Source organism: Calidris pugnax, unplaced genomic scaffold, assembly GCF_001431845.1.
Source record: "Calidris pugnax isolate Ruff unplaced genomic scaffold, ASM143184v1 scaffold24, whole genome shotgun sequence".
Lineage (NCBI taxonomy): Eukaryota > Metazoa > Chordata > Aves > Charadriiformes > Scolopacidae > Calidris > Calidris pugnax.
Genome location: NW_015090922.1, coordinates 40,617,244 through 40,640,903, shown reverse-complemented (window position 1 = coordinate 40,640,903; position 23,660 = coordinate 40,617,244). Strand labels below are relative to the sequence as shown.

Below are 23,660 nucleotides of genomic sequence, written 5' to 3'. Positions count from 1 at the left end.
GGGATGGCCTGCAGGCAGCTACGCTGTGCGCTCACAGGAGCTCTTATTCCAAGGGGGTTTAAACAGTCCTAACTCTAAAATGCCCTCTCGTTAAACCAGAAGCTCAGTCCAGTCCTGTGTTGAGTAGGAAAACCTGCAGAGCAATCTGGATAAGACAGCAGAGTCAGTGCCCCAATTAAGTTTGCTGGTGTGATAACACAAATCTAATTGGGGCTTAAGTGTGTGTATTACAGAGGTTACGGTAGTGCATCAAAGTGTGGAGAGTGTATTGTACACAAAGTACTGTGCTAACGCTGAAAAATAGCTTTAAGTAAGTCTTAAACAATGCTTTTTGTTTTTCTCCTCAGATCAATGTTCGAGTTGTTACTATGGATGCAGAGCTGGAGTTTGCCATCCAGCCAAACACTACAGGCAAGCAGCTGTTTGACCAGGTCAGTGAGGGGCTGGTACGGGCTCCTGTTGTTTAAGCTTGGAGAACATTTCACACTTAACACTGGATTCCAAACCTACCTTCCTTTCTTCTCTCCACTTCTTAATCAAAGGGCCCTGGTCTGAACTAAGACCTCTAGATTCCATTGCAGTAAAAGAAAAAAAAAAAAGGCAAAAATCCTTGCAGGTATGTTATGTTCCAGTGAAACCTGTCTACCTAGCAGTGCTGGGTGACAAAGAGTCAAAATGGACCTCTTCATTTGAAATACACCTACGCTCTTATTTATTTCTTAAATTCTAAAGCTGAAGTGTTGTCCCTGTGTAAAAAAACTCTTTGGAATCAGGTCTTCAGATGGCTGATGAAGGCGTAGGCGAAGCTGCATTCATTCAGAAGTTGGGTTGAAGGCAGTCACTTGCCACAGGTGTTTGAGTTTGCCAAGCTACTAGAAAACCAGAAGAGTTTGAGATCTCCGTGCAGCAGCTATTGCCTTGTAAGAAGCCCCTGTGCAGCAAGAGGGAGCAGAGACTTGTCCAGCCTTCCTTCAGGGGTTTCCAGGGAAGAGGAGGGCATGAGTAGCCAAGAGTCTCCTCCCTTTTACTGTTATTCTTCCTGCTGCTGCATTAACAATATACAGCTCTGTTTGGGGATGGACCTACAAAGGTCAGATAAAGACAACTAAAATAAACAAAGAGCACTTTGTAAAACTTTATTATTCTTTTACGTAGCTTGCTCTTATAAAACTGAAGCAAGGCCTAGATTTCAGCAGAAAAAATTTAACTTGCTGTTCTGGCATTTAAAAAAAAAAAGCTTACTTCTAGCTATTCCTGCTGGAACCCTGAAAACAAAGAATTGATCTTTGCAGACTTCAGTTACACACATTAAGCTGTTTACAAAGTGCTACAGCAGTTCCTTTGCTCTTCTCCCCTCGTCCCCTGCTGGCCTCGATATCAAAGGGTGGTTGAGCTTTAACTCAAGTAGGCAGAACTGGCTAAACAGCATCCATTCCTTCTAAGTTTTTGTTTTTGCAATTTCTCATTTCAGTAAGTTAGCTAGAACTTGCTAGGCCTTATGGCAACTGAGCAGTGAGAAGTACTTTCCCAAAAAAAAACCACCAAATAAACAAAACCCCCAACAAACAGGAAAAAAAATATTGTGTGGGTTCTTGGAGTGGAAGGAGGAAACCAAATTATAATCACTACAGAACTTCACAGTACAAAATAGAGTACTACAAATTGTGTTTAGAATTAAATCTAGCTTTAATTCCTTTTGATTATTACTGATATGGGCTAAATTTCCAAGTATTCATTGACTGGAAATTTGAAGTGCATATGAAACCTGCTTTTTTTACGGAACCAGCGTTTGACCTTCCATTCCCTGCTGACCACCCTTCCATCAGGGTAATTTGCTTCCTCAGCCCCTTTCACGTTAACCCAAAACAGAGAACTTGTGTTTCATCTCTGAGGGTACAAAAATCCTAAAAGCCAGGTTTTTTAAAGCAATGAGGCCTTAGATGAGGCAGTGTAAGTATGTCCGATGTTCCTTATGACAGGGATTCAATAAGGACTTCTTTTCCCACCATGTATTCACTAATGCTTACACCTGTTAAGAGTCAGAGTCGTCTCTCTGGCAGAAGAGAAACTACACTCTTGACCTCCAGCTGAGAAGCACAAAGTCCTGAGAACATGGAAAAAGGCAGGATGCTTCAGATCCAAGATAGTTCTAGCTTGGTGTCTAGCTAGTGCTGGACTTCTGAAGGCTGCTTGTTGCAGCACCTACTGCACTGTTGGGATAGAACATCACCTCGTGAAGATCTGCTTCTTGCATCCTATGGCTCAAGTTTAAAACCTGTGACTGGAAATGCTTGTCTGTGGTCCATACTTTGTTGGAGTGTGCTTCTGCACATCAGGAGAAGACTAAGGCAGAAGCGTGCAGCAGAAAACCAGAGAAGATGAAGACCATAAGTTTAATTGCAACTATCCTGACACCCTCTCTTCACTTCTGCTGTGCAAGCCTTGTGCTGGGCCCTTATCTTGAGTGGAGTTTACACTCAGATAAAGCCTATGGAGGCAGCAGGTTTTTGCAGGTATGGGGAGTGCCCCAACTTGAACTGCAGAACCACTCAGTGGAGACGGGTGGGAAGGGTGTTGAAGAAGCTATTTTTAAAATCCACAAGATGATTTCTTGGCCTCCCATCAGCTAGCAAAACTACCCTGGCAGTGCCCTTGTGCTTTAGGCTTTAGCGTAAGTCTCTTCTGCACATAAGATGGATTATAACTCCCTTTTATAAACAGGGGAAGATAGTTGGAAACCTGTAAATATTGAGTTCAGCTTCGCTTAAGCTCTTCTGTGCAGAGTTTACCCTGCAATGGTCCGAGGTGTCCCAGGAACTGACACGGTGGTCTCTGCAGCTGGCTGGAGAACCTCCCGGGCACCCATGTGCTGTCCTGGCCACGAGAAACAGAGGTTCAAAGGGAGGAGAGCATGTCCCTGGCGGTTTCTGGGAGTGAATGAATTTCTGGGTGGAATGGCCAGACTTAAGATTTGCCGCTTCACGCATTTGAGGAGGTGGGGGAGGTGTCTCCCATCTTGAATAGAATGCCTTGGTTCTTTTTTCTTCCTTGTTTTGCTGTGGAGGAAGTTCACAAACCATTTCCCAGAACATGGGCTAGAAGATTCGTGTCCTTACTCTTTGTATTGGAACCCAAATGGTCAAACTGTGACATTTAGCTTAATACTTTCTCCTGCCTTGCCTTTAGGTTTTGGGAAGAAGTTGGGAGTCATAACTTCTGCAAGCTTTCTAACTTGATTTATAGAAAAAAATGTGCTTTTTCTGTTGTAAGAGACATTCAGAAATAATGGCCTGATAACTGCTTGATTTATGTAGCTCTAGTTTAACAAAGTTGCAACACTTTTTTGTGCAACAGGAAGCACCAGGCTCAACATACCCCTGCTTTTCTGCTCGGTTCAGTGAAGCCCAGTTCTGACCCTTCTAAAAATACGTCTGGCCATCGGAAAGCTTTGTGAAACAAGCCACTTTGGGGGAGGAGGTGAAAGGAATTTTAGTTGAGTAAAGGCTGAAGTATCTTTCAGACATCAGCTCTTTTTAAAAAACAGTTGTGGGGTTTGGCTTTTTTTTTTTTTGTTTATTTGTTTGTTGGGTTGGATTTTTTTCCTAACATAAACTCAAATTAGTTATAACGAGTTACTTACGGCCCTGCTGAAGTAGAATATATAAAGTGTAGCCTGCTGAATACAGCCCACCGTGTCTAGTTATGAAGCTGCCCCATTTCCTCAACTACTAGGCATCGACCTCTTTATCCTTAAACATTATGTTTGCTCAGGTACATTTTTCATACTATTATGCAATTTTTTTGGTCTGTTTATATCACTAAACTTTATCAGCTGCCTGTTATTCAAGGGTGTCACAGAAAGAGTAATTCTCAGAGCGCTGATCAGAATGGTGCATTTTTCCCTATCTCCCTTAACAACTCCAGGAAGCTCTGGCTTCCAGGTACAGAACACTGCTTCTAGCTCACCAGTAAGAAAACTGAAGGGAAACTAGAGCAATAGCTAATTAAGTATCCTAAAATCATTGTGTCTCTCAAGTCAGAGTGTCTCCAGCAGTACTATAAATGGGGAGGGTGAAACAGATCCTTGGTTGAGGTCTTAGACTTGTTGAAGCACGTGTAACTACACCTCCTCGAGTCTGTCACACTTTCCTAACTTGCAAAGTCGTTTTAAAAAGCTCTTGCCTTCTGCTCAGTTCAGCTCCCTGTGGTGATGCCCACATCATATTTTTTTTGAGGGGCTACTCTGCAAATAACATCAACAAGTGATCCAGATATCTATGTAGTGGATCTTCCCAGATAGTGGATCTATCTGGAGCACACGTAGATGAGCTGGCAGCAAACTACTGGCTGTAAGAACAAGCGGTCAAGAGTAGGAGGAGGTCAGGAACTTGTGAGACTATGGAAAAGGAATGTGTCCGTTCGGGACTGTTTTCACTAGTAAGGGTGCCATCCAGTCAGGCGATCGTGTTTCTGGATCTTTCATCTGGTTAGTATTTGTAATATATGAAATTAAATTTGTCCTAATGTTGGGCCATCCAGAGAACACCTGGACCTCAAGTGAACTGTTACCTACAATGACTTTTTTTTTAAAACCTTTCTGTTTTAGGTGGTTAAAACCATAGGTCTGCGAGAAGTGTGGTACTTTGGTCTTCAGTATGTGGACAACAAGGGATTCCAGACTTGGCTGAAGCTCGATAAAAAGGTAACAGACTTTGGGCTAATTGCTGAACAAAGGTTAAAGCTGACATGATTCTTGATGTGTTGTTGGCTGCAACTTCATAAACCTTGTACCCGTTGTTGATTGTTCCTTCATTTTCATGACTCTAGGATTATTTTTAGAGAAAACTTTCAGACCTTCATGAGAACAGTTTGAGTGAGGTGTGGCACGGTGTTTGCCCTTTCTCTCTATGTGAACTGTGGAAAGCTTTATAGAGTTTGTACAGCAGCAGTTTGATATTGTATTGTGTTGGGTGGAAGCAGGTATTCTTGCTGTGACTGGAGGAGCATCTTGCCTAGTGATGGTCTTAGTCTCTGCTTGTGCAGGATCGGTTGTTGCAACAACCAGAAAGACAGGTCACTTCAAGGCTGGACGGTTGTTGTAACAGCACTGAGGTGCTCTTGTTTGTGCACTTGCAGTTTTTATGATGGCATGAACTGTTTTTCTTGATGGGACAGTCAGTGGCTGTTCTCTGTCAAACACATACAACACTGGGGGTTGTATCAGATGGGGTTTGCTATCTGATACAGCACAGTAAATCATTCTCCAGTGACCAAGGTTTGCTGAGCAAGCAGAATGTTACTGGCTTAGCTGGAAAACATAATGCATCTCCCCTGTGTTCTCATACCAGTGGTGTCACCTCTGTCCTCAGGTTTCTGCTCAAGAAATCAGAAAGGAGAATCCCCTCCAGTTCAGATTTCGTGCCAAGTTCTTCCCAGAGGATGTGTCTGAAGAGCTGATCCAGGACATCACGCAGAAGCTCTTCTTCCTGCAGGTGAAGGAAGGGATCCTCAGCGATGAGATCTACTGTCCTCCAGAAACAGCTGTACTTCTTGGCTCATACGCGGTGCAGGCCAAATTTGGAGATTACAACAAAGATGTGCACAAGCCTGGATACCTCAATTCAGAGCGTCTGATTCCCCAAAGGTGAAGGAGTTGGTTGATGCAGTCTCCCATGTGTTTTCTTTTTTGTTGTTGTTGTTTCCTTTTGGTATTGTTTTTGTTTGGTTGGTTGGTATTTTAACAGTCAAGAATTTGCATCTAGTTAAATACAAAGAGTTTCACCAAAAGCATGATTTTTAAATTTTTTTTAATTGAACTGTGTGCATTTGGGTTTTCTCCTTTTATTTCACAGCCTACATCTTTGGGCTGAGTAGGATCTTCCTCTTGGTTTCTTCATGCACAGGACTAACTTTTCAGCCAGACTATAGCAAAGATCAGCATCGATGGACACTGCAACACATAGTCTAACCTTGCCAATATCTCTTTCCTTCTGTAGGGTGATGGACCAGCATAAGCTCTCCAGAGAGCAGTGGGAAGAGCGGATCCAGGTGTGGCACGCTGAACACAGTGGCATGCTCAAGTAAGTGCTTTGTGTTGGTCCTTAAGCTGGTCACTTTGTGTCTGGTTGATTGCCTTAAGCTTGCAGTTCTACCACATGCTTTTGAAATAGACTCCAAGGGTCACCTGGGTGGAGGAATTCTTCATGTATATTTTCTAGTCCAACATCAAATCACGTGGTGAAACTCAGTAGGATATTTGCAGTGGTGCTGAGAACAGTGTCTTGGGTGGCTTCTTGAAGATCCTGGGCCTAGGTGCAGTGTACCAGCTATGACTTTAGGGGAGGAAAAAAGTAAAGGTGTATGTCTAAACTTATGTTCATAGAAGCATTTGCATTGGGGGGTGAGGCAGGTTCAAACCTTTCCTTCTGACTGTACCCTGAGACAAGGATGAAAGCTGAGAGATTTGAATGTTGCTAATTTTCTGTCCAGCAAATTTCTCGGGAAATGGGAGTGCTCTGTACATAGGTGTGATATCATAACTTCTACAGCGAGTCCCAAATGCTGAATGTTTCAGTTTTAACTCCTATGTTTGCTGTGAGGGTTTAGGAAAATTTACTTGTTTCTTCTGAGGGCTTTGTTCTTTCTGAGATAACCAGATAAATGAGAAGCTAACATCTGCCCTCCTTCCTGTCTCAACCAGAGAGAATGCCATGCTGGAATACCTGAAGATTGCTCAAGACCTGGAGATGTATGGAATTAACTACTTTGAAATCAAGAATAAGAAAGGAACTGACCTTTGGCTGGGCGTTGATGCCTTGGGGCTCAACATCTATGAAAAGGATGATAAGTAAGGCTTTTTGTTTTCACTTCTGATCTCCTAGAGCGAGGGCTGGTGTGGGACCCAGGGCACATTTCTTATTTATGGGATCAGGGCGAAGTTTAGACCTTGCTTGTGTTCCAGATTTGAATCAGTAGGTGAAGCTGTGCTAGGAAGTGAGCTTTCACATCACTTATGCTTTCCTGGCTTGTCTGACCTGCTAATGCTACCTACTGTATAGAAAAAGATGTCAGTTGTACAGTGCTATCCAGCAAATCGTGCACAGCTGTAGAGCTGAACCCCAAACTAAGGAGTTTCCTGACCTTTTTCTTGAGTCAGGTTGCCAGGGATGCCAGCAGTGGGTACAAGAACCTAGACAGGCAACACATCTGCAGAGTGTTTGGACATCTAAGGCCTTTCCTATAGTGAAGTTAATGATAGATGTGTGTACAACTGCCTGGTTTTGAAAAAGGCAGATTGTGGGGCGGACACGAAACCAAAGCTGGATAATACCCAGAACCCAGGGAGGAGCGAACCTATATAGTTACCGCGAACGAGGAATGAAATGAGGCCTTGCTGAGGTATGCATAGTTTTAATCAGCCCTTCTGGTAAAGGCAGAGCCATTATTAATTGGATAGTAGGTGGGAAATGATAGACTACATCTATAAATAAACATAAATGGGAGGTGAGAACAGCTGTATGTAAGCCTGCCAGTCTCTAATACTCCACAACCGAAGGATTGAAGGGGAGTTAAAACAGGCATTTTTTTAGAGAAAGGTTGCTGTCTAGACTGCTTTATTTTTTATTTTTTTTTCCCCCTCTACGTTCCAAGTCTTGGTTTTATGTCACTAATCCATGACAGACTATCAGTGTAATACAGAAGGGATTGCACCTGCTCTCCGTCTTCGCTTCCAAAAAGCTTTGAATGCAACCCAAATATTAATCGGAACCCTCCGGAGCTTCTGTTAAGATGGGAAAGGGAAATGCAGTCTTTTCTGCAATGCTAATACGTGCTGTCACCCAGAAAACAAGGAGTGTCACTTGAAAGAAAAGTAGTTTCGCTCATGTAATACTTCAGTCTTGAATGACTAGTCTTGCCATGTAACCATGGTCACACAAACAGGTTTTTCGAGCTGCAGCAGCAGACAGAACCTCACCAGCGACTGGGGAGAGCTATCGGGAGCCTTTGCAAAACAAATAACAGCGCTGGAATAAACTGCTTGTTTCTGCTGTAATTCTTGCCACCGTCTAATTAAGTCTTTTGAGCGGATAGGGGAACTAGAAAAACAGCAACGCGTACCTCGCCTCTGGTTTGTACCTGCAGAACTTTGGGGACTGGGGCAAAGGTGAAACAGTGAAGGTTTCGTTGTTGAAGTTCAGCCTGAGGGAAATGAGAGTGTGCTGTAGGTGTGCAAGCCTCTGTGCTGCAGCGTGTGTTGGTGTCCCAATTCTAGGTGTCTTCAAGCTTTTTTCTTTTTTTTCCTGCATTAAGGAGCACAATCTGCAGTAGAACTTATTAATGAGTGAATTATTTTAGTTTGCTGTCATACTGTATTATCGAAGGTTGAAACGCTTAAGCTTAATACTATCATAATAGGACGGAGGCTGGAGTAATTAGTTAATCAAATAATTTTCTTTACAGTTCTTAATGTTACACACACACTGTTGCATAATCTTGCAGTTGAGTTAAAGGTTAGGGAATGCTAAGTTCTGAAGAGGATGTATTTTATTCTTGATGTCTGATTTTAAATGAAGGAAGGGGCTATTTTTTTAATGCTTGGGCCCAGCAAAGGCGTGCTGTGCAGTAGCTTTCCATCTCTCTGACAATGAGTCAAATTCCTCCAAAATTTCCAGCTTGTTTCCTTAATCATTGGGCTCTATTGAAAGGATTCTTACAAATTTTGAGCCATTCACCATGATGAAAGATGTTTCTTTAAGGGCTAAATGTGAAATACTTGTGTCTTCAGACTGTTTGCCAGAAACACTTGTCGGCACTTCAGTGTGTGCCAGAGACACACATACTGGAGGGGTTAGATGGTAACAAGATGATGATCTTTAAGGTCCCTTCCAACCTAAACCATTCTACAATTATCATTCTTAATGATAATCATTCTTAATATCATTCTTAATCGTTAACTGCTGTCTGTAGAGAGTGTACCCTTCCTTGATAAGAGAAGAGTAAAAGACTAATAATAATGTGATATTAAACACAAAAATTGAAATATTTGGTTGGGGGGGAATTAAAGGAATTAATTACAGTTAAGTGTGTGAGTCCTTTTAATGTTAGAACTTGCTGCAGAGCTGGGCAGGTGTGTAAGGGTGAAGTACTGGAACGGCTGGGAAATATTTGATCTTGGGAATAACTTGATGCTTTTCATATGCAAGAGTCTGGAGAAATTAAAGGAGAGGGAAATCTCAAATGATCAGTGAAGCTTAAAGAAGTAATTTTTAAACAATTGAATGGACCTGAACTCTGAGGCAGTGGGAAAGAGTCTGAGTCTTGCCCTTTGCTTCATGGGGTGCTTTCCAATAGGAGAGAGCCACGTGGTGCAGCTCCTTGCACGACCAGCGGGTGAAGTTCTGCTTGGAGACTTGTGGGACGGGCTGAAAGAGCAGATTGCATGGAAGGAAAGAACAGGGCTCTTTGTTATTAGCCTTACCTGTTATCTAGGAAACAATAGGAGAGGAAACAATAGACAAGAAATCTGCTTCTACCAGGTGTGTTTGTGCCTGCCCAGCACTTCAGAAGAGAAGGCAGCATGGAGATAACTGGTCCAGCTGTAACACAGCAGGGTGGACTTCTCTGTGGGAGCTGGAAGGTGTGGGAAGCAGCTGAGTTACTTTGGCTTATGCCTCCTGTGATGTAAGAGAAGCCTCCAGAAGTGTGGCACGTACACCTAGAGTCTGCACACTGCGGATTTTAGGCTCTCATTTCAAAGAAATGGTGTGGCTTCAGTAGAGGCCATCTCTGTTGCGCAGCCAAAGGTCAGTAGGGTGACTGACCAAAAATAATGAGAAGCTCTCATTATTTTGGGAGGTGACTGGGCTTCTTTCCCTACTCCCTGTTGGGTTTTTGGTTCAACTACTGTCTTCTCTCTGTTGGGAGAGCTGTATGAAGTATCACATCCCACTGAGTCTCTGTGTTAGAAGCAATGTGTAGGGGGGAAATAAATGTTTATTGCAACATCTCTTAAAAATATTTATCTTTTCTCCAGACTGACTCCAAAGATTGGGTTCCCCTGGAGCGAAATCAGAAACATCTCTTTCAATGACAAGAAGTTTGTTATAAAGCCCATCGACAAGAAGGCACCAGTAAGTATATCTAGAATGGATTCCTGGATACTGCATATGAACAACTAACACTGTTTCATCTCAAAATAAAGTAGTCTTTGGAGAGAAGAAAGTCAGAAAGAGTAGAAGCCAGTTAAGGACCATTCATTGACCTTCTTGAGTACTAGGGTAAATGGGAGGGGTATGATTTATGTGCAGAACTGAAATGTAGCTACCTGTGAATGTTTTCAGAGTTATTTTAGTGAAAAATTAACAACTTTGACCTGTTGAGAACATAAAGTGGAATAACCGGTATAGGTGGATCTCATTCTGTCAGTCTTGTGAAACTACTGGAATAGTTGAGAAAGGCCTCCCCTTCTTCTCTTCCCCCACCCCAGTACTTGGCCTTGGTGGGTAAGTACAGCCCTGAGAAACAATAGGCAGTTTGGCTTTGGCAAAGAGCGATGGCTTATAAACCTCTTTAAAAGGAAAAGATCCTGCCAGTAATTTAAGGGATGCTACTGCGCAGTGTGCTGCTCCTCCAGATAACAACCTGGCCTTTGGGGAGAGAGGAGCTTCTTTCTGTGATGCTGTTAGTGAAGGCCAACAAAACTCCAGAGAAGATAGAAAGCTCTCTCTCAAAGCTTTTCTTATTAAATGAGCCTCTTGGACTTGTTGTATGTATTACGAAATATTAATCTCCTGTTTATGGATCCCAGCTTCCCCTCCACTCCCCAACAGTAAACCTGACTGAGTTTGAAATGGGAAACTTGCAAGAGGCTGATCCAGAAAGGTGTTAACACTGAAAAGCTTAATTATGTTTCCTCCCTCTGTGTCAATTGCGCTTTTCCCTCTGGGTGGTGTTATGTTTGAAGCTGTGCCTGAAAGAAGAATTTATCTGGGCGCTGATTCTGAGCATTCAGGAAGTTGTCTGGGTTCTTTTCATCTGCTTGTGTTCCTTTTTAAAGGGGCAAGTATTAGAGTTACAGCAAAATAGCCAGTCCACCCAAGATGCGGGTTGGAAGCTCCCCTTTAATTTGGAGGATTCTTCATGTCAGTGTTTAAATGGATACTGATGTCATGGGTAGAGTCCAGTGGTGCCTTGCCCAGAATAAGTTTTTTAATTTTTCACAGAATCATAGAATGGTTTGGGTTGGAAGGGACCTTAAAGATGACCCAGTTCCAACCTCCCTGCCATGGGCAGGGACACCTCCCACCAGACCAGGTTGCTCCAAGCCCCATCCAGCCTGGCCTTGAACCCCTCCAGGGATGGGGCAGCCACAGCTTCTCTGGGCAACCTCTTCCAGTGTCTCACCACCCTCACAGGAAAGAATTTCTTTATAGTATCTAATCTATTTCTCCCCTCTTTCAGTTTGAAACCTTTATCCCTTTGTCCTATGGCTCCACTCCCTGATCAAGAGTCCCTCCCCATCTCTCTTGTAGCCCCCTTTAGGTACTGGAAGGCTGTTATAAGGCCTCCCCAGAGCCTTCTTTTCTCCAGGCTGAACAACCCCAAGTCTCTCAGCCTGTCTTCATAGCAGAGGTGCTCCAGCCTTCTCATCACCTTCGTGTTCTTTGTATGGACTTGTTCCAACAGCTTGAGCTTCACATTCCTTACCAGCCCCTCATTGTTGGTGAGAACAAGGAAGGTCTAGCATGGCATCTCTCCTTGTTGGTTCCTCTATCACTTGGAGAAGGAAGTTATCATTAACACATCCAGGAGCCACTTGGGTTGCTTATGCCCTGCTGTGTTGTACCTTCAACGGATATTCAGGTAGTTGAAGTCCCCCATGAGGACCAGGACTTATGAATGTGAGGCTGCTCCTATCTGTCTATTGAGGACCTCATCCGCTTGGTCTTCCTGGTCTGGTGGCCTGTAGCAGACCCCTACTGTAACATCACCTGTCCCTGCCCTCCCTTTAATCCTGACCCATAAGCTCTTGATGGGCTCCTCATCTGTTCCCAGGCAGAGCTCCATGCACTCTAGCTGCTCATTGACATAGAGGGTGATGCTCCCTCCTCATCTCCCTTGCCTGTCCTTCCTGAGGAGCCTGTATCCTCCCATTCCGACAGTCCAGTCATAGGAGCCATTCCACCACCTCTCCATGATGCAAATAAGATCATAGTCCACATCTCTAACTCCCCATGGTACGTGCATTCGTATAGAGGTGTTTCAGTTGGGCCCCCCATGAAGCTGACTGGAGTGGCTGGTGTTCCTTTGTGCTGTGTTCCATGGGCTGACCTGTGATCCTTCTCCAGGTGCCGATCATCTATTGCCGGCACTGGCATCAAACTGGTAGGAATGGGATGATGGATTGAGGTTCCTCTTCCCGGGAAACTCTAGTTTTAGGCCTGTCTGCCCACATAATCCAACATATGGGCAGGGACACCTCCCACCAGACCAGGTTGCTCCAAGCCCCATCCAGCCTGGCCTTGAACCCCTCCAGGGATGGGGCAGCCACAGCTTCTCTGGGCAACCTCTTCCAGTGTCTCACCACCCTCACAGGAAAGAATTTCTTTATAGTATCTAATCTATTTCTCCCCTCTTTCAGTTTGAAACCTTTATCCCTTTGTCCTATGGCTCCACTCCCTGATCAAGAGTCCCTCCCCATCTCTCTTGTAGCCCCCTTTAGGTACTGGAAGGCTGTTATAAGGCCTCCCCAGAGCCTTCTTTTCTCCAGGCTGAACAACCCCAAGTCTCTCAGCCTGTCTTCATAGCAGAGGTGCTCCAGCCTTCTCATCACCTTCGTGTTCTTTGTATGGACTTGTTCCAACAGCTTGAGCTTCACATTCCTTACCAGCCCCTCATTGTTGGTGAGAACAAGGAAGGTCTAGCATGGCATCTCTCCTTGTTGGTTCCTCTATCACTTGGAGAAGGAAGTTATCATTAACACATCCAGGAGCCACTTGGGTTGCTTATGCCCTGCTGTGTTGTACCTTCAACGGATATTCAGGTAGTTGAAGTCCCCCATGAGGACCAGGACTTATGAATGTGAGGCTGCTCCTATCTGTCTATTGAGGACCTCATCCGCTTGGTCTTCCTGGTCTGGTGGCCTGTAGCAGACCCCTACTGTAACATCACCTGTCCCTGCCCTCCCTTTAATCCTGACCCATAAGCTCTTGATGGGCTCCTCATCTGTTCCCAGGCAGAGCTCCATGCACTCTAGCTGCTCATTGACATAGAGGGTGATGCTCCCTCCTCATCTCCCCTGCCTGTCCTTCCTGAGGAGCCTGTATCCTCCCATTCCGACAGTCCAGTCATAGGAGCCATTCCACCACCTCTCCATGATGCAAATAAGATCATAGTCCACATCTAACTCCCCATGGTACGTGCATTTGTATAGAGGTGTTTCAGTTGGGCCCCCCATGAAGCTGACTGGAGTGGCTGGTGTTCCTTTGTGCTGTGTTCCATGGGCTGACCTGTGATCCTTCTCCAGGTGCCGATCATCTATTGCCAAGTCCCCCATGAGGACCAGGACTTATGAATGTGAGGCTGCTCCTATCTGTCTATTGAGGACCTCATCCGCTTGGTCTTCCTGGTCTGGTGGCCTGTAGCAGACCCCTACTGTAACATCACCTGTCCCTGCCCTCCCTTTAATCCTGACCCATAAGCTCTTGATGGGCTCCTCATCTGTTCCCAGGCAGAGCTCCATGCACTCTAGCTGCTCATTGACATAGAGGGTGATGCTCCCTCCTCATCTCCCTTGCCTGTCCTTCCTGAGGAGCCTGTATCCTCCCATTCCGACAGTCCAGTCATAGGAGCCATTCCACCACCTCTCCATGATGCAAATAAGATCATAGTCCACATCTCTAACTCCCCATGGTACGTGCATTCGTATAGAGGTGTTTCAGTTGGGCCCCCCATGAAGCTGACTGGAGTGGCTGGTGTTCCTTTGTGCTGTGTTCCATGGGCTGACCTGTGATCCTTCTCCAGGTGCCGATCATCTATTGCCGGCACTGGCATCAAACTGGTAGGAATGGGATGATGGATTGAGGTTCCTCTTCCCGGGAAACTCTAGTTTTAGGCCTGTCTGCCCACATAATCCAACATCTTTAGCCCATTCTCTTTAAAACATCAAGCTGTGATGCTCCCAGTGGTGCGAGACCAGGGTGAGGCTGGGGATGAGGAAAGGAGGGGGGTTCTTCTGTCTTCTCACATGAATGTTTTGTTCCTTGGTTACGCCCTTAAATGACAAACGCAACCACCATCCATGCCCTTGGTATTCAGTGGAAGTGAACCTTGCCTCAGGGTAAGATCTCTTCATCACAATGTACACAAACTATTTGTTTTTAAAATTAGCTGTCAGAAGCAGGAGTGGGGATGAATACCTCACAGGGACACTGCGCGGTGTCAAGAGCTGTGGTGGCAGGACATGAAGCTCCTGCCTCTGCTGCAGTCACCGTGTGAGTTAGGAAAAGGAGTCTCTGAAGATGAGCACGTCTGTGTTCATCTTAGTAGCACTTGGAGAGCTTTTCACTGCTTCTCTCCCAGAGACAGCCACAACTCATGCTTCTGAGCTCAGGCAATTAAAAACATGATCACCGCTGCCATGGGAGAGTGGAGAGACTCCTTCCCAGTTCCGCCTCTTGCAATCCACAGGAGAGTGATTCCAAGGAATGGGTGTTGGTTTATGGTGGCAGCTTGCCCGCTGCCCGTATCGCCGTCCACATAATGCACCAAAAAAGGCACAAAGACACACAGGGCTTTTTTTTTTTCCACTCTAAGTTTCGATGATCTCAAAGGTCCCTTCCAACCATGAAGATTCTGTGATTCTGTAAAGTTCAGATTGCTTTGTAAACACGGGTGGCTGTGGACTCCGAAAAATCATCAGGCAGGTGATGGACTTGGCCCTCTGTGTTCCCTGTCTTAGCAGGTCCAGCCTGGTGTGTAGTTCCTAGTTATAACACAGATAAGAAATTTGGGGTTGTTCTTTTTACAGGACCAGAAACTTTAGAATATTTTGTGTTTTGTTACTGCCTGCAGCCCAATATTGAAAATAACCTGTGTTTGGTGGTTAATAAACCAAAAGCTTTCAGTTGACACTCTCTTGTACCAGCCCAGGTCAGCTTAGCTTGGAAATTGCCACGGGGAGGAAAGAAAGATACTGGAAGGCATTTCTGCATGGGTGGGGATTTCTTCTTTCTCTGGAAAAACACAGGTTGTGCCTTGACTGTTGATTCAAATGGATCAGGAAATTCTACAAAGTTACTTTAATTACCAGCAATACATTTTTAGTTTCATGCTTTGTCTTTCAGTCACAAACCCATGAAAAGTTAAGAACTAATCACTCAATACTAGAGGTCTATGAGTTGCCCAGGTGGTTACTCGCCAACCCAGAATCTTCTGCAGCACTTCCGAACTCCACAAAGTCTCCTCTAAAATGGAGATTATTAATTTTCTCTAAAAGATACTTTTTCTAGAGGAGTAGTTTGTCAATTCCGTATAGATTTGAAATGGGGAATATGAATGTAACAGTTGTTTTGGCTTCAAATGATATTGGCAGTCCCTGCTGCTTGTATTTCAATGGCCTGTGTATGTGTCTTGGTTACAGTGAAATAGCTGGGAGAAAAGAGAGGATGCTTGGAAAAACTGACCGTGTGTCATCTCTCTTCCAGGACTTTGTGTTCTACGCCCCTCGGCTGAGAATTAACAAGAGGATCCTGCAGCTCTGCATGGGCAACCACGAGCTGTACATGAGGCGCAGAAAGCCCGACACCATTGAGGTGCAACAGATGAAAGCCCAGGCCCGGGAGGAGAAGCACCAGAAGCAGCTGGAAAGGTGAGCTTGGATATGGAGAGCGGGGACAAGGTGACAGAGAGAAATGACACCAAACTGCTGGGGTTCAGCAGGCAGCTCTACCAGTAACGTGGGGTTGGGGTAGTTGAGGCTGGGAGATGTGTTGTGTGGGTCTAGAGCTCTGGCTTGTGGGGTGGAGTCGGGAGCTCCTGTGGTGGGACTGTAAGCTTTACTCTTCTGGCTTGGACCTGTTGCCCTGTCGTCTGCTGTCCTGTTTGTGGGCTTAAGAGCTGCAGGGAGATGTGCAAGTGAAGGCCCAGTGGTGGTGCTCACCCAGAGAGGGCTTCTCCTGACTCTTGACCTGGACTCAGGACCGGATTTACGTGTTGGACTGTGGAATGGTTGGGAGTAAAGGAGAAACCTTCCCAGGGAGCATGTGTGTGTATGCTGAAGAGAGGAGGGGGGACTGGGAGGCCACTTACAGGCATGGGAAAAGGATTAGCAATTCCATGGGACTTCTGCCACCAGCTGCAGGGTGCTTATGATTCAAGAAATTGTGTTGCTTTTCTCCTGGCTTCCTGGCTTGTTTGTCTTCATTCAGTGCTTTTGCTTTTTGCACCACCTGGACTCTCCTTGTGACAGAAATAACAAAGCTAAACCTCCTCTGCTGTGCAGAATGGAGTCCTGGTTTTCTCTCTCTGCTTCCAGGAGCTATTTGATGTGCTAAATTTCTGGGGTGGGCAACAAAAATACCAATATTTTCATGATATCCAAAACTGAAGCCAAAATTCTGAAGTGATGAAGGAACAGGCTACAACAAAGCTAAACCTCCTCTGCTGTGCAGAATGGAGTCCTGGTTTTCTCTCTCTGCTTCCAGGAGCTATTTGATGTGCTAAATTTCTGGGGTGGGCAACAAAAATACCAATATTTTCATGATATCCAAAACTGAAGCCAAAATTCTGAAGTGATGAAGGAACAGGCTACATATATTGTCCCTGCCCATGGCAGGGGGGTTGGAACTCGATGATCTTTAAGGTCCCTTCCAACCCAAACCATTCTGTGATTCTATTTCTGTCTTCTGGCTCTTGTTTTGTGGCGGTCACACGGTCGGTTCCCACTGAGCTGCCTGGAGCGATGCCTGGCCAACTTTCTTGCCTGGCTGTAGCTTAGGTCTGAAAGCGAGCTTCAAGCATGAAATCTGTTTCTAACAGGCAACAACTAGAGAATGAAAAGAAGAAGAGGGAGATAATTGAGAGAGAGAAAGAACAAATGTTGAGGGAGAAGGAGGAGCTGCTGGTGAGGCTACAAGAGTATGAGGTGAAGACTCAGAAAGCAGAGAAAGGTAAAGTACCTGTACGGGCTGACCAGACCCAGTGTGTTGTGCTCCACAGGAGGGTTATGGGGCTGTTGCCTACATGTGCTGCAGCCTAAAGCTGATGATAACACCATCCATTGTCAAGGTTTACCAACATCAGCCTATATGGATAAATACACACCTGCACACACGCGCTGCTGCCATCATCCGAAGCATGAAAGCAGCATAAAACCTGCTGGTTGTGTTTGGGAATTGAAGGTCACACAAAGTCTCATTTTCCCCCGTTGCCAAGAGGGTTTGAGTAGTGTGGCCTTTCCAGCAGCGAGTAGCGGAGTTTCTGCTCTGAAGTACTTTTTTATTTAACTCCTGACAGAAGTACTTTGGGAACAAGGCTTTCCGGGGAGAGGGAAGCTTCTGTTTCACCGCACAGATGAGCAGACTGGAGACAGCAACATCTGGTCCTTGCAGTAAAATGTCAAAGGCAGCAGAATCACGTCAGCCTTACAGACTTCGGTGCAAATATCTTGCTGGAGGTTTAATTATTATAATGTGCAGCTGATTACTTCCGATTTTAATTACTTGATGTATCATGCAAATAACTACTCCGAGGTGCACAGGGAAGGGAAGTTGCAGGCTGGACTCAGGTGTTTGGCATGACTTCTGTAGTCACCTAAGAGGCTGCCTGTAGTCCCTTCGCTTTGACCAGGCCTGTGGACTAACCGCACTGACTCATCTGCTTCCAGAGCTCTCAGACCAGATCCAAAGAGCCATTCAGCTGGAGGAGGAAAGGAGACGAGCCCAGGAGGAAGCAGAACGCTTGGAAGCGGATCGCTTGGCTGCTCTGCAGGCCAAGGAAGAGCTGGAGAGACAAACTATGGACCAGATGAAGAGCCAGGAACAGCTGGTAAGACCCGGTTGTTTTGAGGATAAAGATACGGGGTCCAGAGGGGTGATTCTTCTGCTTTGCTCTGCTCTGGTGAGACCTCACCTGGAGTATTGTGTGCAGGTCTGGAGCCCTCAGTATAGGAAAGATATGGACCTGATGGAGCGGGTCCAGAGGAGGGCCACGAGGATGATCAGGGGGTTGGAGCACCTCTGCTAAGAGGACAGGTGGAGGGAGCTGGGGTTGTTCAGCCTGGAGAAGAGGAGGCTCCAGGGAGACCTTAGAGCAGCCTTCCAGTACCTGAAGGGGGCTACAGGAAGGCTGGGGAGAGCCTGTTTAGAAAGGCCTGCAGGGACAGGACGAGGGGCAATGGCTTCAAGCTGGAGGGGAGCAGATTTAGATTGGAGATTAGGAGAAAGCTCTTCACTGTGAGGGTGGTGGAGCACTGGAACAGGGAGGTGGTTGAGGCCCCATCCCTGCAGATATTCAAGGAGAGGCTCAACGAGGCCCTGGGCAACCTGGTCTAGTTGGGGGTGTCCCTGCTGACTGCGGGGAGGTCAGACCAGATGACCTTTGGAGGTCCCTTCCGGCCTGGACAATTCTATGATTCTATGACAGATGAGCACGTTACTGTGCCCTTTGAGTCAGGCAAAGCCTCGTTCTCCAGGGAAAAACAGTGCAGTGAAGCACTAGGCCCTGTGATAGTATCATTATGGCACTGTTTTCTATCACGAACAATCTACATTTTTGCTCTGTTTCCTATTTGTACTTTCTTACAGTGGAGTGTAACACATGGGTCTTCTCTCAGTCAACAGTGTTTCCCTTTTGTGTTTGTTTTGGTTTATTTTTGTTAAGAGTCCTTATAATTCCAGTTTTATTATTCAACAGGCCACAGAGCTTGCAGAGTACACGGCCAAGATTGCGCTTCTTGAAGAGGCAAGGAGGCGTAAAGAGAGCGAGGTTGAGGAGTGGCAAATCAGAGTGAGTATTTCTGCTACACAAAGTACTCTGAAGTTGTACAGGTGAGCAGAGCGTGGTGCTCAGCCTGCTGTGGCTTCTCTAAACGTGCAGAGACAAACATCTGCAGACCAGGCTTGCGATGAACGCGCAACGTGCCTGCGAAGCACCTTTCTGCCAACAAGCCTCCCATCAAAATTCAAAGTGGAAGCCTGTATAAAAGCTAAAAATGTGCTCATCATGTTGGAGCCACGGAGGGGAAGGGGCACACGTGTAAATGCTGCATTTAATCCATGATGTGATGTCTGGAAACATTATGTCAGTCCAGAGAAGGCACTGCAAATGCAGCCACACCGCAGGTACCAGGAGTGTGGGCTGTTGTCAGCAGCCTCCCGGTACCTGGGTTGGGAGAGTTGAATAATTTGATGCAGTAAACCCAAAAATAAACCGTGTGAGGCTCAGTGCTCCATAACTGGTGGTGCAGAGTAGTCACAGAGAGGGCAGCAAGGGAGCTGACTGCCTGCCATGTAATGGCAATGCAAATGCCAAATCGGGAATTTAAGTTCTCGCTCTGTGGAACCCATATTTACAACCTACAGCTCTTCAAATGGAGAACAGGATGAAGGCAACTGTAGCTTCCCAAAGAACTATTTTTCCTAAACTCTGTTCTATTGCAAGAAGATTCTTTGTTTAGATCACCTGTGTGCTACACCATGAATGATGATAATTGTTCATTAAGCTGCTTTAAAGCAAGAAACGCATGAAAATATCTTTCACTCTTTTTCCCAAAAGGCTAAGGAAGCCCAGGAGGATCTGGTAAAGACCAAGGAAGAGCTACAGCTGGTAATGACTGCTCCACCTCCACCCCCACCGCCTGTCTACGAGCCAGTGAACTACCACGTCCAGGATAACTTGCAGGATGAAGGGTCCGAGTACTCTGCCTACAGCGCCGAGTTCTCCAGTGAGGGCATCAGGAACGACCGCAACGAGGAGAAACGCATCACTGAAGCAGAGAAGAACGAGCGTGTGCAGAGGCAACTGAGGGTAAGAAAATGTTTGGAGAAGAGGGAAGGAGTAGTGGAATCAGTTCCTGGAAAATAGATCATTTAAACATTCCGTTAAGCACGCAAAGGGTGATGGGCTCTCTTTGTTTACAGTTCCTGTAGGGAGTTTGAGTTAAAGATGAGGTATACAAAGATCATTCCCATTGCTCAGGCTTTGAGATTCCTTACATAATCCATAGTGTTTATGGAAAGCATAGGTTGTATCCATGTCACTGATCTGTCCAGTCCTCTGACAACGGTCAGTTCTCCCCAAAGAACACTTTTGTCAGGAGCTGAAATCTTCTCCTCTATCATCTGTATTTAATGTTCTTTCCGTTGCAGGCGCTGACAGATGAGCTGGCCCAGGCTCGAGATGAAAATAAGAGGACCCACAACGACATTATCCACTCGGAGAACATGCGACAGGGACGGGACAAGTACAAGACGCTGCGGCAGATCCGGCAAGGCAACACCAAGCAGAGAATTGACGAGTTCGAGGCGATGTAAAGATGCTTCTGGCAAGCAGGCAGGACTGTGGGAAAGGCAGATCTTGATGCTGTGTTCTTGTTTTGGGGTTTTATTTTTGTTGTGTGTTTGTTCTTTTGGGGTTTTTTTGTTTTTGTTTTTTTTTTCCCTGAGGAGGGGTCACTATATGACATCTAACAAATGTTCTCCAAACCCAGAGGTGTTTGAATCTTCCTTTTATTCCTTCTGTTAAATTTGGGATAGTTAAAAACCTCATGATACCACTGATCCTGGTAACTTGCTCATGCCTTTGCTTAGTGCCAAAAGGCCTTATGTCACACCTCTCTTTTAAGCAAAAAAAAAAAAAAATTATGTAATAGGCCATGCTTCTAGTTGAAGATATGTCCTGCACAGGTGCTGGATTCAGCTTGGTCTAGAAATAAGCAACTGTGGGTGAATTTTGTGCCATACATCTTTGTATTATTAGTTACCAAATCCAACAGTTGAAAAGACAGGTTATAGAACTCAGGATCTGCAAGTAACCTGTATGTGTGTGTGCACGTATGTGCACGTGTGTTTTTACACCATTTTTTTGTCTTGCTGCCCCCCTACCACCCCTAAAAGAACTGACAACACCTCAGAACTACTTTGTGTAGAAATTAGGCTTCTTCTGGTTGCTGTTCTCAAGTGAGAAAAGCCTGCAGTGATGGCTGAGCAGCGTGGCACAGGGACAGCCCTACCCTCCTCACCTAACAGCTAGGTAAATACTCTGTTGGAATCTAATACACTACTGTGTTTGCATTCCAGCTTCATTCCTGATCAGTTATAGTGTAGTATTTATATATATATATATTTTAAAAAACCATGCAATACGTGAATTGCAGTACTAGTTTAAAGGAAAATAGTTTTGCTCTGTATATTTTGTTACTTTTCAGATTTACTAAGACTTGCATCTGTAAAAATGCCTGAACAACACTGTAGTCTGATACAGTGCAGCTGATTATTTGCTATAAAGCATTGTTTGTAAAGATCATTTTTTTACTTAATGAAAATTGTTATATGTACACATGATCCAATATATACAATTTTACTGCACCTATTTTTCTAACAAATTTTCTAATTTTTTTAAATGTTTGATTTAAAGTTTCAGACTCCAAAGATGAAGGGACTGCTTGTTTATATCACAGTTGTATTCTCTCTAGTAGAGAGCATTTCTGTGACCATTCCTTCCCCACTAATCTCCCCCTTTCCTTGAAAATCTGTTAGAAAGTGAGATACAGTATGTTGTCAGCTCCTCTCTTCCATTTACAACACATCTATGCTGCTTTGTACTTAAGTTGAATCTTGTGTGTGTTTTGGTTTTGTTTTTTTGTTTTGTTTTTTTTTTTTATTTGCAGCAGCCAACACCTAAATAAAAGATCTGCAAAGTAACAAAGGACTTGGAGTCAGGTGTTTCTTGTGTGGGGTGTAGTTTGCGTGGGGAGCTGCTGCTGGTGTAGTTCCTGAGCTTAGGGTATAAGGACTTTAGAGTTAAAGGCCACGTGTACCTGGAAAGGAAGAAAGGAGAATACTTGCTGTGATGATGAGGTGACCATCTTCAGTCCTGGAGCAGAGGTGCACAGCAGCAGCTCTGGGGACAGTTGTGCACATGGAGGATCTGCTGACTGTAACGCTACAGCTCACACAAACTGAACCAACACAATCCTTCAGCCTTAAGCTTGCCTTTCCACCAATTCACATGAATAAATGCTAAGCTCAGCTAAACTCTTGTCCTCTGCTGCGTGCCATATGGATCGGGCTTGTGAACGCTGTCCTACAGCAGCAGCTGATTGGAACAAGGAACTTGCTACAGCCACATTCCCTCTACCTGCTGCTGTCCCATACTCCTACCTGGTTTTAAGCACCACGATACAGCACACGTTTGGAAGGCACGTGGCCACAGGCCAGAGCTTTTAAGGGTCATGTGAAGTCATAGTGGCACAGTAGAGGATTCTGAAGCACAGGGGTGTCAGCATCACCCATCTGCAGCAAGCAGTTACAGATAAGCTAGTTTTACATTCTCTCAGAACATACATAAAACATCAACATCAGGGTGAAAGCATATAACTTCCTTAAGTTGTCTCGCTAAGAAGTATTCCTATCCGTGATTAAATTAAATAATTACATTTCTGCCACGCCCAGAAACAGAGAACTGCACATTACCTGGCTACTGTTGCCTTGCCAAGCATAATGCATTTCCAACTGTGTTTGTCTTTCCTGAAGAAACAATACTAACCTTGGACTGCAGCTAGAAACACAGATAACAAAAACAACTTTTGGAGAAATAAAACCTTCAGAACATCACAAAACTCTGTTCCCCAAAAGCTGGAGTAGGTACCCTCACAGTGTGCCTTTCCCCAGACCCAAAAGGTACGTGCCACTTGAATGCAAAACGTCCCCCACGAGGAAGGGAAGGTTGCTGGGTGGTGATCCCTCACGATTTGAAGTTCTCCTTATTTGAATGCAGGACAAGGGTGAAGTCCATCCAGGTGTTTGGGCTGCGGAGCACTTCCTGCCATTGGAGCGCTGCCTGAGAAGCGGGGTCTGCGCAGCCCAACGATTCCTCTGCAAGAAAGAAAAAGGAAAGGTCACAGGGTTACTTTTCGTTTGCCCAACTTGTGGCCCCATCAACTACGTACCAACCAACCTGCTTCTCCAGCAATTTCAGCTGTTCTGTACCTCCTAAGGCATTAATTGCAATAAACTGTAGTTGTCTTTTTGAAGCGTTATTTGCATCCTGTTAAAGTAGGCTCGCTCTTTCTCAGCTTGCAGCGAGGAACAAGTTTTTGATTGTATGACTTCAAAAGCAGAGAAACAAGTGTGTGTACTGCACACAGCAGAATGGCACACCACCACCTGCTTCAAGGCTCCAGTGACTTTATGCGTTACTAGGCTTAGGGCTTGGTAGTCTTCTTCACTTGGCAGCAGGTAGTTCCTGCTCAAGCAGAAAGGGAAATGCTGGATGGGACAATCAAAAGAAGGAACCCTCATGGGACAGCCTGCACGGCCCTGACTTACTTATGACCAGTGATACTGCTACTCTAAAGCACATGTTGATACCACAATGGAGTGACAGTGCCTCAATCTTTTTGAGCCTTTCATCTCAAATACTGAAACCAAAGCACTTCTTCT

At 45.2% G+C, this 23,660-nt stretch overlaps 2 protein-coding genes across 3 annotated transcripts in view; one reads left to right on the top strand and one right to left on the bottom strand.

Moving 5' to 3' along the window:
- The first annotated feature begins 345 nt into the window (after positions 1 to 345).
- EZR (ezrin) lies at positions 346 to 21,920 on the top strand. Of its 2 annotated transcripts, XM_014950959.1 has the most exons (12): positions 346 to 431; positions 4,607 to 4,702; positions 5,370 to 5,644; positions 5,997 to 6,080; positions 6,701 to 6,847; positions 10,034 to 10,130; positions 15,705 to 15,868; positions 17,038 to 17,168; positions 17,885 to 18,045; positions 18,913 to 19,005; positions 19,774 to 20,025; positions 20,367 to 21,920. In XM_014950959.1, exons 1-12 carry the CDS (start codon positions 369 to 371, stop codon positions 20,529 to 20,531), a joined length of 1,728 nt encoding a protein of 575 aa, XP_014806445.1. In that variant the 5' UTR covers positions 346 to 368; the 3' UTR covers positions 20,532 to 21,920. The 2 variants fall into 2 exon arrangements, with proteins under 2 accessions (XP_014806445.1, XP_014806446.1); XM_014950960.1 differs by lacking the exons at positions 4,607 to 4,702; positions 5,370 to 5,644 and having other exon boundaries at positions 373 to 431.
- Positions 21,921 to 22,029: 109 nt separating this feature from the next.
- SYTL3 (synaptotagmin like 3) overlaps positions 22,030 to 23,660 on the bottom strand; it is a 47,416-nt gene continuing 45,785 nt past the window's right edge. Inside the window, exon 16 of the mRNA XM_014950961.1 lies at positions 22,030 to 23,093. Within this exon, the coding sequence (XP_014806447.1) occupies positions 22,963 to 23,093 (131 nt within the window). The 3' untranslated portion in view covers positions 22,030 to 22,962. The remainder of the gene's footprint in view (positions 23,094 to 23,660) is intronic.

Coding starts and splice junctions, on each gene's coding strand:
- EZR (XM_014950959.1), top strand. CDS start 369: ATGGATGCAGAGCTGGAGTTTGCCATCCAGCCAAACACTACAGGCAAG. Junction 6,081..6,700: donor GAACACAGTGGCATGCTCAA/GTAAGTGCTTTG, acceptor TGTCTCAACCAG/AGAGAATGCCATGCTGGAAT. Junction 17,169..17,884: donor GACTCAGAAAGCAGAGAAAG/GTAAAGTACCTG, acceptor ATCTGCTTCCAG/AGCTCTCAGACCAGATCCAA.